Below are 14,561 nucleotides of genomic sequence, written 5' to 3'. Positions count from 1 at the left end.
AATTAGCCCTAGCATTTATCCATATGTCCCACTCTGTAAATCTCTAACATTTTCTTGTTTCATCAGTTTTAAGATGAAATTCCCAAAATGTAAATGCCTGCACCTTGAAAGTGACTTCTCTTGTTTAGTTTACAAAAATAGCATTTAAACGAATAAATAAAGAATGTCATCTTTATTGAATGAGGAATGAACATATAGCAAGTAACTTTTAGGCTACACAGTTAAGTGAAAAAGCAAAGTACAAAAATTGTCTATATTATGTCACTCTTCTGGTGAGAAAGAAGAGGATATAAAAAATGCATTTATCTGCTTATTTGTACAAAAGAAACAAAATAAAGATAAACCAGAAACTATCATGGTTATATACAAGGGGTGGGTGGGAAAGATGAAGAAAGAAGGGGGGCAGAATTGGAACTGGTTAATAGTGATAAGGAGGGAGCCAGACTTCTCTGAGTATACCTTGTTGTATAGCTATGGTTCTTAGAACCAAGGTATGGTTTCGCATATCCCAAAATAAATAAATAGTTAAAAATCAACCAGAATGTGAGAGGAATCCAAAATGAAACACAAACAGTGAAAAATGAACCTAATTGAATTACAAAAGAATGACATAACCACATTGAAAAGGGTGAGAAATAAAACTAATCGAAATAATTTTCAAAATACCTATTTTAACTGGTAACTATAAACTAAAGACAAAAAGAACTGAATACAAATACTATATTCTAATTAGTAAATTTGTTTTTCACAACACTGTGGTTTAGGAATTTTGAAACTCATTTATACTAGGATTGAACAAATAAGTAAAATATATCATACATAAAGGAAGACAGGTTTCTCACTGTCAGAGAAAGAAATGATAAATAAGAGAAGAGGGAAGGTTAGAACAAACCCTGTGTGTTAGACTGGAATCAGAAACATCAATACAAAGTGATGATTTTAATATATATACACCAATAGATGCAGAAATAAATGTATATGTGTTTGATTCATAAGTTAGTATACATACATATATTTTCTAGCCCTGTCTGCTGAACAGGTCTAGAAACAATGGTATCCCAGTAGTGTTAAGCATACTAAATATTCAGATCTTGATTTTTAAATAACCATTCTCCAATAAATGGAACCAGCCTCCTTGAAGATGTGGCTTATTCCAGGACTGCAGCAGGGAAAATACAAGATGAATTTGAAGCATCTTGTAGTGCCAGAAAATAAGGAACTGCTCAAAAGAGGTTGGGGCATGTTGAAAGTACATAAGAGTTCCCTTGTGAAAGAGCTCCCAGTGGCCAAAAATGGACAATTTGAACAAAATAAATAATGATAGTATTGTCTTATAACCCATAAAATAAAATAAACACCCTTGAAGTTATACAGTTAAATACTTGAATAAATAGATAAATGAGATTGAGAAGGGACAGGGTTTTTCATAAAAGAAATCCAGTTAATAACTGCAGAAAGAATGAGGGAAGTAGAAAATTACCATTAGTCAAACATCACAGTAAAAATTGTCACAGGCAAGACACATCAAAGGATGCTAAAATTAGTAGATAAAAGTTTGAAGAGAAACAGATATTTGCATTGCCTCAAAGTAGTATATCTTCCCCAAGAAATGAATTAATCACAAAAGGGAAAATAGTAACTTTACAGCAGAAAAATCCATCAGACACCACCTTAACCAAAAATCAAGATTAACATTACAAGTAATAAGACATACGGACATGATGTATCCTCCAATATGATGCACTAATAAGGGTACAACATCAATTCTATGGTATTTTTACCAAAAATGTATACCCTCAATCCATGATTTCTCAGCCCCAGCTATTGACCTTTTGGGTCAGCTAGTTCTTTATAGTAGAATGATGCCCTGTGCATCCTCTACTCACTGGATACCAGTGGCACATCCCCAACCCCCAGCCTTATGACAACCAAAAATGTCTCCAAACATTGCCAGATATCCCCTTGGAGATGAAATCTAATCAGAAGAAAATAGCAGACAAACCCAAATCGAGAGATATCCTACAAAATAAATGATCAAAAACAAGCTCCTCTAAAGTATGAAGGTCTTTAAAGACTGAAGAACTATAATAGATTAAAGGAAACATGATGGCAAAATGCAATGTGGGATGCTAGACTGTATCCTGAAACAGAAAAGAAACATTTGTAGAAAATCTGGTAGAAGTGGAATAAAATTTGTAATTTAGTTCATTTTACCAACGTTAATTTCTTGGTCCTCATCATTGCATTATGATAATGTAAGATGTTAATATTAAAGAAGCTGAGTGAAAGATACATAGAAATGGTCTAAAATTTTGCAACTTTTATATGTCTAAAATTATTTCAAAATAAAAAGTTTTTAAATAAAAATCTACCATCGATGACAATCAATGTAGGCAAATTTTCCATATTGAACTCCATGACAAAGATATAAGCATAACTGATATTTGATATTGCTGAGATGATCCCATCAACTCTAAGTCATTATCCAATAACCAGAATAAAGTTAAAGTATACTCAAAGTACGTGTGTATGTATGTGTATGTATTCTGCACCACAAGCATATTTGCTTTTTAAATCTTATTATAAATGGAAAATTGCAAAGTGTTCAATTGCTGATATGAAAAGGAGGAATATGGCTTGATCACTGTCGCTTAGTAGCATTTAACTCATTTGACTTGAATTACAGTTATTCATGTTCTTATTTTATTCTCCCAGATGAGGGGTGGTATCTTATTTTACTATCATCTGAAAGGCCCAATCCAGTTTTTCACACTTATTAGATGCTTAAAAACATTTTCTGAATTCAGTACATCTTCATTAACAGAATCCAAAATATGCAAACATGTTTCAAATCCTGTAAGAGTAAATGCTAGAAGAGATTACTTGACTTGAATTTTCAAACTTCAGAAGTTTACAATTTTTAATGTACCTTTTAAGAAATATAAATAGAATGAACATATTGCAGACCCAAAGTATGGTTCTGTAAATTCTTTCAGAAGTCATCACACGCAGAATCAAGAATCTTAGCAATGTTTTGACACAAAGGTAAAGATCAAAAGTCAAGTTCAAAAAAAAATAACTAGTGAGGAAACTTAGATATGAGCAGAATGAGGCCACAGGACTAGTTTATTTTCCCTTTATGAACTCTCCATACCAATAATAAATAGATAAATAAAAGGGGGGAGAAGGAAGAGAACTTGCAATATAATGCCCAGTAGCAACTGGTGAATATAGACAGAAGGATGGAGGTGAAATGTCCTAAGTTTAGAACTATCAGTGAAGACTGGATTAGGCAAGAATCATCAATGGGAACTAAATCTAAGGGGAAATTTTAATGAGGAGCAAGATATAGTCTTAAATGGTCTCACCACAAATTGCTTATTAGTTGCAATGGAAAACATAATAACAAGACAGTGGAAATCAGACAACATCTTTGACCAGGTGATCAAACCAACATCATCAATGAGGGGCAAATGAACATTGTATGCCTCCAGATGTGATACCCTGAGGAACATAGTATCATTTATGTAATATTCTGATCAGGAATACATATCTTGAACCTTATCATGAGAAAGCATTAGATAAAACCAAAATGAGGGGGAAAAGGAGTAGAGGTGGAAGAGGAACTATAGTCTTCAAAATGGCAATATCTTGGGGGTGTAAAGGTAGTTCAGTGATAGGATTCTCACCTGCCACACGGGAGACCCAGGTTTGATTCCCAGTTCATGCACATCCCCAATAATAAACAAACAAGTAAAACAAACAAAAATTTATCAAATGGTGCTGCAATAACGGGATACTCACATGGAAAAATAATGAAATGTGACCCTGCCATATGGCATACCAAAAAAAAAAAAAAAAAAAAGGCAATAAAAGAAAAAGAAAGGCTGTGGAAATACTCCAAATTAAAAAGGACTGAAGAAATATGACCAATAAGTACAATACCTGAAGCAAAAGAGAAAAAGAAGAGAAACAATAGAGGACATTATTTAGTCAGTTGACAAAATTAGAATATGGATATTATCAATATTACTGAAGTGGATAACTGTACTTTGGGTGGTCATGTAAGAAGATATCCCTATTCTTAGGAACACTGAAATATTTGGTGATAAAAAGTCATGACATATGCAGTTTGCTCTCAGCTCAGAAAAGAAGTATCATGAGTGCACATGCATGCTTGAATTTGCATAGAAAGAGCACACCGGTGGGGTAAAATGTTGACAGTGGGTGGATCTGGGTAGAGAGTATATGTTGTTTTTTTGTACTGTTCTTATTCTTGCAGATTTCTGATGTTTGAAATTATCTCCAAATGAAAGTTTTTTTAAAAAGGAATATGATCATTAGTAATGCCCAAGTGTTCTGCTCCTTGAGTGAGAGGTTACTGAGATATAACAAGGCCTGTGCATATGGAGAACCTAGAACCTGGGAGGGCCTGAGTCACCTTTGAAAATTATAGTCTAGAAATCAGAGTGCTGTATCGATAAATAGTCTTGTGGTTTTCTTGGTCTCTTGTTCAAAACACTGTTCTATGAACTCCGGTAGAACTCTGCTCCCAGACAGCTAACACAGTTAAATACTCTCGGACTCCATTCCATGTCCATCTCTGTCAAAGGAGGTCACGAGGCCTAGATATAGGCCACCCGAGAGGACTAGGGAAAGCAACATGGATCCTGAGTGTGATCTACAGGCTCCTTCCTCTTGGTTGAGCTTAATAGAATTGGGCAGCTGCCATGACTAGAGTAGAATAAATTACGTAGCTTGTCGTTCCAGAGCTCTTGGGCTCAGCATTGGCATTGAAAGACTTTGGCAGAAACATAAAAATAGATATCCTTAGACTGAACTGAACTGCCCTCCACATTCCATTAGTGATTTACCTAGATTTTGTCAACCAGAAATACATGGTGTTCTTTGCAATAGATCACAAAATACTGATACCATTAATTCCATCACAGAAATTAGGAATTCATTAACAGAGAAGGTAGTTTTATTACATGCATGTATGTGTCTGCCTCTAAAAAATAATACCTAAAATAGTTTTAAGAAATGAAGTTTTCAAGTTTTTCTGGTTAGGCTCATTTGTTAACTCACTTTTTATTAGCTCCCTAGTGGGCTCCCCAAGGACTTTGAAAAATTTGTGAGAGAAAAAAATTTGAAAAAATACTGTCATCCTTCATCATATATTTTCCTGGGATCTGGAGGAAAAGTATAATCGATTTGCAAACCACAGTACTGGAAGAACTTTAGAACAAAAGACACTGCAATGGCAGTCTCCCCTAGGAGTAAAGTAAAGAGGAACTGTCTTGAGTGGTCTTTGGACAAATACCCAAGTTAGCGTAGGAAATCAGGGAAAATTCTCTTCTTAAGGAGAGCTCTGTGAGACCTTGGGGCAGCCAAATGAAGAAGCCCTTTTGCTTGCCAATTAAAATAGGCATGACCTGAAAGAGGCCAAAGAGGGCAGGGAAGGGCCATGCTGGCCCAGACCAACCAACATGTCTGTTTGTCTCCCTCCCTCCCTCCTTTTCTCATCTTTAACATCCTTTTCTTGGCTGAGAGTGTAGACTCTTTCTCAGTTTTAGATTTGGAACTTCAGCCAATTTCAGGCTGCTTGAGGAAGTTCATAACAGCTATTCTGAGAGAATGGATAGGAGTGAAGGCTTTGCCAAGCAGGGGAAGGCCCACATTGCCTGTTTGCCCCACTGCCCAATGAGAACAGTTGGTTAAGGGTGTGCCTAGAACTCAGGCCCTGGCCTTAGATTTGACCAGTACTCCAAGCCTTTTAGCCATTGTTTGTCACAGAGACAACCATCTACATGTCTTCATCATCCTTTATCTCTTAGAAAGGGAGAAGTAGGGGAATGTCTGAATCAAAAGAGCACTTCCATGTACCTTACTGCTGGAAAGACTTCTTAAAGGACAATTCTAGTCAGTAATGTGAGCCTGGAACTGTGTAACGTGAGCCTTTTAGCTTGTAGAGTGAAGCTAACAGCTTCCCTTTCATCACCCCCATCTTTGAAATGTAGGGTTTTTTTTTTAACTTTCTGAGTTACAATTTTTGAATATTTGTTAGAGTGAAGCCTGCGTCTAAAAGTGTGGCTAGGAAGGAAATCCTTTGATAAAATGTATTTAGTTTCTCCAAGTTAAAAAAAAAAACCTAGTTTCAGAACTCAGCTTACCCTCAAAAATCTCTTGTTATGAATGTCTTATTATGAATATACATCCAGTTATTGGCACTACTTTTTAAAATTCACACCCCACCCCCATTCCAGACATATTCTCAATTATGGGCTAAGCCTGTTTGTCAGTCCTGACCTACCATGACTCTGATTTCCACCTACTCAGCCTGTATCCACACAGCTGTAAACATATTGCCTTCTATTAATGCTATGTAATCCACATATGCCTTGGCTCAATGTTTCTGTGGTGTCTATGTCCTGTTGGTACGTGAGCATGTGTGTGTGTCTGTATTAACTGAGTAACTTTGGCAGAGTTGATACAGCAAGTCACGAAACTTGTGCTTGAACCCAGATTTTTTAACCTCAAAGTTCATGAAATTGCATATGTGGCACTGGACTAGATACACTTTTATTTGTTCATTGTTGAATTCTGAGCTTGGCTTGTTGTCTTAGTTTCTCAGGATGTTCAAAGCAGATATCATGAAATGGGTTAGCCTAAAGAATGGGAATTTATTAGCTTACAGTTTGAGGCTGAGAAAATGCCAAATCAAGGCCTCATCAAGCTGATGCTTTCTTCCCAAAGACTAGCTGCCAGTGATCGTTGGCTCCTCTGCCATATAAGAGGGTACATGGTGGTATCTCTTAGTCTGTCTCTTCCTTCTCTTCCAGGTTTCATTGCTTTCAGTTTCTTCCATGAAGAGTGCGCTCTCTCTCTCTCTCTCTCTCTCTCTCTCTCTTTCTCTCTCTCTGTCCCTCCCTCCCTCCCTCTCTCTCTCTCATTCTCTCTCTCTCTCCCTCCCTCTTTCTCTTTCTCTGTATCTCTCTCTCCATTCATTCTGTTTATAAAGAACTCCAGTAAAAGGATTAATACCATCCTGAGGTTACACCTTCACTGAACTGGCCTCATCAAAAAATCTTACTTACAATGGATTTACATCCACAAGAATTAATTAGATTTAAGAACATGTTTTTTCTAGGGTACATCCAGCTTCAAACCACCACACAAATTATTCAATAAGTATTAAATGAATTAAATGAGTAACTATTAAATCTTGTTTTGATTCAGTCTAGTGTTAATTTTTTTATAGGCCTACTGAGAGCTACTGGCATGTATTTTCAGGAAGATTATTGTGCTTGTGGCAGAAATGCTCTGCCTTTTCTTATTACACTTTTACTTATAGTGTTCAAATCTGTTGCTTGGTAGTGAAGGATGTTAGAGGTTCCTGGGATCCTGGTTTGTTTAATCTGCCTAACTAATCCCTGAGTGGGGGCTGGATATTTTACAGCTTTTGGACCTCTTCATCCAGTGGGATTGGTCAACCTACCTTGCAGACTATGGCCAACCCAACTGCAAATACCTCCGGGTAAACCCAGTGACAGCTCTGACTCTGCTTGAGAAGTGAGTACCTAGTCCAGGGGTTTGTATTGGGAGGTAGAGGGATGGGGATAGGGAATTGTACAGAGGATAATTTTCCCTTTGCCAATACCTTGAAAAGACAGCATAGGGGTGCCATTCTTGAAGTTGTCTGTAGGTGCTACCAACAGCCTCCCTCAATAGATTTGACAGGCCAGTCTTCATTTTGTAGCCTATTAATTCCTGAGCCCCAACGAATTAGGTCAAATGTGTCAGAATAAGACTCTGACATTACCTTGAAGCTTAATGCGGGCAACATGTCTTTATGGATAACAATAGAAGAATTAAGTAGGTACTTTAGTTTAAAAGCTCCTCAGCCAGCCTGGTGAACAGAGTGAAGTTGGCTTCAACCTTCTGGGGTATGATGATGGTTAGGGCAGCACCACAGATCAGGTGGCTTTGCTTGTTCCTAGCAGAGAAACCCCACTTCTAAAATCTTCTTCTCCCCTCTCCACCCTCACTCCAGGTCTAGCTTTATTGTGCTGGCTATCCCCAGAAAGCTCTGCTGGAGAAGGTGTCTAATTCTTGCCTTAGGCAGTGACCACTGGCAAGTTTTCCCTGCCATAGAACTGTGACCTCTCTGAAGCAGTGCCAGTAAAATTAGGTTTACCAGCTCCAGAACATTTCACAGTTAACAAGTATGTCATCCAGATGCTCTGGCTTTTGCTAAACTAGTTAAAACCTGGCAGGCCAGAGATCAGACCCATTTAAAGGCCAATTTTTAAATTTCAATCAGACCAATTAGTTGACTTCCAGCGCTTAGAAGGTATATTCACAGAGAGAAATGTCCTGGGGCCTCACAAAGGTATTCTGGGTGTCCTGCAACTGAGCAATGTAGCAAGTCTACATATATGGCTAGTCAAGTGGTTCTCAAATCCTTAACAGCAAAGCCCAGAATTAAGGAGGTCAGATTAGCTGATAAGCAAGAGAGGCTAAGGTATATGCTTCTTATTGTGCAGTATGATAGGGGGGCAAAGGGGAGGAGATAGAGGGTAGGCAAGAGCAGGATGCAGAGGTATGTGTTAGCCAAGAGACTAAGAGCCCAGAGTGCAACTTTCTCCTGACCAAGGCAAGGACTGATGTTTCCATTTTTACTTTGTTTCCCATGGTTCTCTCTCCCAATGACCTTCCTCATTCCCATGGTTTTCTCTCCCAATGACCTTCCTCACTAGGATATCTAGAGAGTAAGTATTTTATTCACTTGGGCTTTTTCCATAACTTTGAAGCAAGTCCTTCTGATTTCTTCATTGACACTAATGACTACACTAAAATCCCTTCCCTGTGAGTTGTCTTTGCCCTGATATACTAATATATTAAACAGGTCTGGTGTCAATTGGCTGGCTGCCTTCTCTACGCTTGGTTCTTAGAGTGAACCTTAGCTTGCAGTTCCTTTGGGGCTGGGAGTGGTGGCAGGGATTTTTCCCAGTCAGTGCCAGATAAAGGGTAGTTCCCACTTAGCTTCTTGGCATACTCAATTCTCTTACTAGCATAGGGCCTGAAACTCAGCCCTAATTAGAAGGGAGCTGCTTCTTAGCAATCTCCCTTACATCCTGGTTGTGAGGCCTGTGGCTTTAAGATCTAGAACTAACTCTCCCAAAGACTCTTTATTAGGAGCATTTTCAGTTCAAGATTAATCCCGGAGTTCTCAGTACCATGCTGAAATGGGGAACATTTTGGCCTCTGGTGTTTAAATGGTCATATTCATCATGTGTTCAAATGGGCTCTGGGATTCCCTCTACTGTCCTCTCTTCCTGAGACTCTCTAGATCCAGAAAGTACTGGCTATTCAACAGCAGGCTTAAATTATTAGCCCCCTCTAGCATGCTAGAGACCTTTGCCAGTAATAAGGCATATGCTTAGCTCTAGCAATCAACAGTGCTTAAAAGCTTCCTTCTAAACTCAGTAGGGACAAAGTCTTTCTGTATCTTGGAAATCCTCATCTCCCAGCCTCATAGGAGTTAGTCCCTTTACCTGACTCATTCCTGCTTTCCCCATAGCTAGCTATACCACCAGAGCTTGATGGTCTCTCTTTTTCAGTCTAACCCTTCTTTGAAACATGGAAAGACTGAAAGACCTGCTGAGGACATTCAGAAAAGAGGAGAGGCCCCTGAGGCTCTCTGTCAGTGAGAGGTGGCCATAACTAAAGTGGATCTGGATCCTGGCTTTAGGAATGGGAGGGAGGTGGGGAGGGTTCACCTTTGGTTTGGAGCATTCCGAGTATACAAATCAACATGTCATCATCAGTCGTTAGGTCTTTACAGCACCTAATTTCAAATCCTGGCCTTATCAGAGAATGGCCAAAAAGTCTTTTAATCTGAGGCTCAGAGACTACCTTCTTATTTCCGTCTTCTCTTTCTCCTACTTTATTACAGGAGCTTCCCTATGGAAGCTGAAAGCCAGTCCCGCCTGCCTGTTCCTGGGATGCATTAAATTAATCATCATATATGACGTTAAATTAAATGTCCTAGGAATGTAGAAAGTGTTTTACTTCCTTTTTTCTTTTATTTTGTGTTGTTTAGATTCATAGCATACCCAGCAAAGGAAAAGCTTGATATTCTGTACTTTCCCATTCTGGGTAGTAGGCAGGAGACACTATGCCCTTCCTACCTTATGAAAAGTCCTCCTTCTACCACTATCTCTTCAACACCATTGTCTCCTCCTTATTTGTCTTCTTTCTTTCCTCCCCTGTTTAGGATGAAGGACACTAGCCGCAAGAACAACATGTTTGCACAGTTTCGGAAAAATGAGCGAGACAAACAGAAACTGATTGACACTGTGGCCAAGCAGCTCCGGGGACTCATCAGCAGCCACCACTCATGAAGACTGTCCTCGGACCCACAGAAGCTGCTCACTGAAGCACCAGAGTCCAGGACCCAGCCCTAGCTGGCCAGCATTTGTGCATTCTTCTTCAAAGAGAGCATATGTATTTTTGTATTAACCCCTGTACAGTATTCACATAACCTTTCCTTATAGTAAGAGAGGTATACGAATAAGCAAGTACATGAAATGTTGCTAGGCTGAGATGCAGGGGAAGTTATTACTACACTGTATTATCCTAGAGGTGGTGGCATCAGCAATCCCAGTGTGCTAAGCCACTGTTGCTCCATATTTCCAGCACTTAGGTCTGGGGCTCAGGTACTATCAAAGTGGAAAGTAAGATGAGTTGGCACGGGAGGTAAGATGAGTTGGCAAGAGGATAATAAGGAAACCCTCCTGTTCTAGTTTGCTAGCTGCCAGAATGCAACACACCAGAGATGGATTGGCTTTTAATAAAAGGGAATTTATTTTGTTAGTTCGTCAGAGGAAAGGCAGCTAACTTTCCACTGAGGTTCTTTCTTACGTGGAAGGCACAGGATGGTCTCTGCTGGTCTTCTCTCCAGGCCCCTGGGTTCCAACAACTTTCCCCAGGGTGACTTCTTTCTGCATCTCCAAAGGCCTGGGCTGAGCTGCAAGTGCCGAGATGAGGAATGCCGAGCTGCTTAGGCTGTGCTACGTTGCGTTCTCTAATTTAAGCACCAGCCAATTAAGTCAAACGTCACTCATTGCTGCAGACACACCTTCTAACCGACTGCAGATGTAATTAGCAGCAAATAAGGTTCCCGTACCATTGGCTTATGTCCGCAGCAACAAGACTAGGTATGCTCACCTGGCCAAGTTGACAACTGAATCTAACTAACAAACCTCCTTACTCTCATTCACCACATAGGTGAGGTTGATTCTTCTTAAAGCAAGGACAAGAAGATCTGGCAAACATTGCTATATAGTACACTAAAGACCAGCATCCCACTTCTAGAGGTTCGTCTCCTCAGTGTGCTGACTTTCATTGGCTGGTGAATAAGCACAGCATGTGGCAAGATGATACCTTCACTCCAATCCCCAAAGATTGGTAGTTTCTTTAGCCTACAACTGACCTAAGACTTTTACTATTAGTTTTTTTGGGCAGGATAGAGCTGAGTAGGCAGTGGTATTATTTGGGTCCCATGATTGGCTCCAGGTTGCCCCCATACAAGGAGTATTGTGTCTCAGCCTAAGGAGTTTTACTGGATCTTTAAAGCCAGTGTTAATGGAATACATGTCTCAGTCTCTTCCCCATTCATCTCATTTTCATCTCTCAAGGTCAGGGGACTTGTATCAGGGCATAGGTTAGCAGTCATTTCCATAGGTCTTCACAGAGAACCCCAGATTTGGTCTCTTCCAGCAATGTCATTGGGGGTAAGTCAAATCCCAGAAGCCTGAAAATGTCCCTTACTTTACCCTTATTTAAGAGTATTCTTTCATTGCCTAAAACCTGCTTTCTGGCCACCATCTTTAAAGGAAGTATCACCAGTTCTGCAGTTTAGTAGCAGCCACAACTGGACTGAAGGCCTCTAGAGATGGAGCCACTGTCACCATGAAGTACATAGGACCAAACACAGCTAGTGATTTGTTGCCTTTAGCCCAACCATCTCTCACTAAATCATACCCTGGATATGAAGCTCTTCTTTCTCAAACCCAAGGCATCCATCCCCTTATGACCTCTCCAAAGCCATCTTTTGGCCTTGCCTGAGAAAGACTGCTTGTTACCCTAGACTCCCAACTCTGGAATTTGGACAGAGAGCCTGGACCAGCTTAGCTTGGAGGCTGTCCAAGCTAAGATCCTTAATGCATGGGCCTTGCTATGTGATCAGGCAGAGAAACCTGTACTTTAAAATACTCCAGAGAAATCCTACTGTGGCTACTGGCAAGAGAATAATTGTGTATCACCAAACAGTGACAAATAAGCCAAACTGGCATTTCCAGCTGGGATTAGTGTGAGGAGATACCCATCACACAGAATAAACAGAACTCTTCACTACCTTTGCCAGCTTCTGAGTTGCTTCTGGGAAGAGCAGTGCTCTGTCTTTCATTCCTTGCCCCATCCCCCATCCCCCTCCTATACCAATTTGAAAATCATGGAGAAGCAAAGATAAACACAGACACAGAGTCCTTGTCAAAGCTAGAGAGACCAGGGTGAATCTGAGCTCTGCAGTTGCCTGTTGAGGCTTATCCTGAGGGCTAGGCAATTGGCCAGGGTCATAGAATGAGGATCAGGGATGAGTACTGCCCTCCAGAACTCCATAAGCCAAGGGAAAACTGGGGACCATGGGAGTAAGATCTAAGATATCATCTTCTACTAAGCCTTGTTGAAAGGAGTAAGAAATGATCATACCAATCTGAAGTCCTGTTACTTGAGAAGGGCCCAACAGACTCCTTCGCTCATCCCCATTTTGGGGCAGGAGCTCTACATCCCTGAGTGAGACTTTAAAGTGGGATTGAAGAGAACCTTAAGCATGTCGCAGTTTTAGTGTTTTTAGAGAGTCATCATTGCTGGTCTGGAAGGAGTGTGCTATAGAGGGAAGAGTGAACAGGGTGGAAGAATGGGTTTTACTCTGTACTCTGGAACACAAAGTTTCCTGTAAAGGAATAGTTTATTCAAACTCAAGATTCAAAGATGGACCGTTTGGTATATCTCCTCTTCCTTTTCAGTCTGCCTTTTCTCTTCCCTAACCAAAAAACAGCATGCTGCTTCCCATTTGTAGGTAAAGACACTCTTGATGGGCAGAGGGAAGTAAAAACAGGGAACCAGCAATGTCATAGTTGAGTTGGTGAATTGTGACTTTTTAAAGTCTTTTGTCTATAAACTTACAGCTGGGCCAGCCCTAGAGAGGACTTGTTCAAAGCCTGTGTGCCCATGCTTCTCAGACTTCTAAGATCTAACTTCACATACCCGAAATGTAAAAGTACCCTGGAGGGCTTCAACAAGAAGGTGAGAAGATGGGTGTCTGGAAGCCTACTTGCCATCTGGTTAGTATGAACCCTTGGACAAGTTCTTAGGAAAACTGGGTCCATGTTCCTGGAGGGACAGTCTGATTTTGGACACTCTCAGGTTTCAGTAATAATAGAGGCATCCTGCATAGCTTTAACATTAATAGGGAAATCTCTTTGAGCAGCTGGTAAACGAAGCTGTTGGGGTAAGGGGTGGGAGGTGGGGAGAACAGAACCTGGAAATTAGAACTAGTAGAGAATCTCTGAAAATCCCTACCTGTACAGTTTCCAGGTAGTGCTCACCAGTGTTTTCATTGCCTACCAGGTCTAATAGTCTCCCAGGCCTCAAAATCAGCCCAGCTTCACTGCATACTTGCAAGTGCTTTTTCAATGAGTCCTAGACCTTAATTTCCCAAGACTGGCATTGGCCATGACTTTTCTCATGAGGCCTCTGAGCACACTCCTTGGGGCCTGCTACAGAAATCCCCCTACTTTGGCCTCCTATCTCCCAGGACTCTGCTCAATTCTCTCTCAATCTCTCTCTCTGTCTATCTATCTATCTATCTCTATCTCTATTTCTATTTCTATCTCATCTCTCTTTTGCTTGCATTTGCAATTATTTTTCACTAATGGGTTGGGAAATGGCCTTTTTATTTTGCACAAGTAGTTGCACATATATGGAAGAAATTTAGGGAAGTCCATTTCTAACTCTAAAGGGAAATTTTTCTTTAAAACTCACTAGTAAAGCTACTGATGCAGATGGGCTGCATGGTTAGTGGAAAACCTCCTGTATGGAAAGAGCATGTTTATTTCCCCTGTATATTTTCCTCTTTTAACTGCTATTAAACAAGAGAGTCTATGTACCTATTTAAAAAGCCACAGTGTTGTCTCATGTTTATTTTGTTGTTGTTGTTCTCCCATTCCTTTTGCACAGTGCAGCTGCTGTTTGTGAACTGGATGACAGACCTTGCATCCCCAATCACCTGAACTGAGTGGGGAAGAGAAAATCTGCCTTCCATTCAAGGCAAGGAGCTCAAAGATCTGGCCAATTCATATTAACTATTGGGTTAGGTTTTCCCACCAATTAAGTAACACTGGCATCATCATCATCACCAAGAATAACTTTTTATTTATACATATATTTTTTAATTATGAAATATAACATATACACACAAAAGCAACAAATTTCCA

The 14,561-nt window shown here is 40.0% G+C and overlaps 1 protein-coding gene across 5 annotated transcripts in view; it reads left to right on the top strand.

Annotated features, from left to right (window-relative positions):
• EXOC6B (exocyst complex component 6B) overlaps positions 1–14,267 on the top strand; it is an 870,074-nt gene extending 855,807 nt beyond the window's left edge. For 4 of the 5 annotated variants that reach the window (XM_077134552.1, XM_077134551.1, XM_077134550.1 and 1 more), the window contains 2 exons: positions 7,460–7,572; positions 10,280–14,267. In XM_077134552.1, the coding sequence (XP_076990667.1) occupies positions 7,460–7,572; positions 10,280–10,406 (240 nt within the window). In that variant the 3' untranslated portion in view covers positions 10,407–14,267. The remainder of the gene's footprint in view (positions 1–7,459; positions 7,573–10,279) is intronic. The other variant, XM_077134553.1, reaches the window with a different exon arrangement.
• Positions 14,268–14,561: the final 294 nt, after the last annotated feature.

This window comes from Tamandua tetradactyla, chromosome 17, assembly GCF_023851605.1.
Source record: "Tamandua tetradactyla isolate mTamTet1 chromosome 17, mTamTet1.pri, whole genome shotgun sequence".
Taxonomy (NCBI): domain Eukaryota; kingdom Metazoa; phylum Chordata; class Mammalia; order Pilosa; family Myrmecophagidae; genus Tamandua; species Tamandua tetradactyla.
The sequence above is the reverse complement of the archived record's forward strand: the minus strand, read 5'-3'. Positions and strand labels throughout refer to the sequence as shown.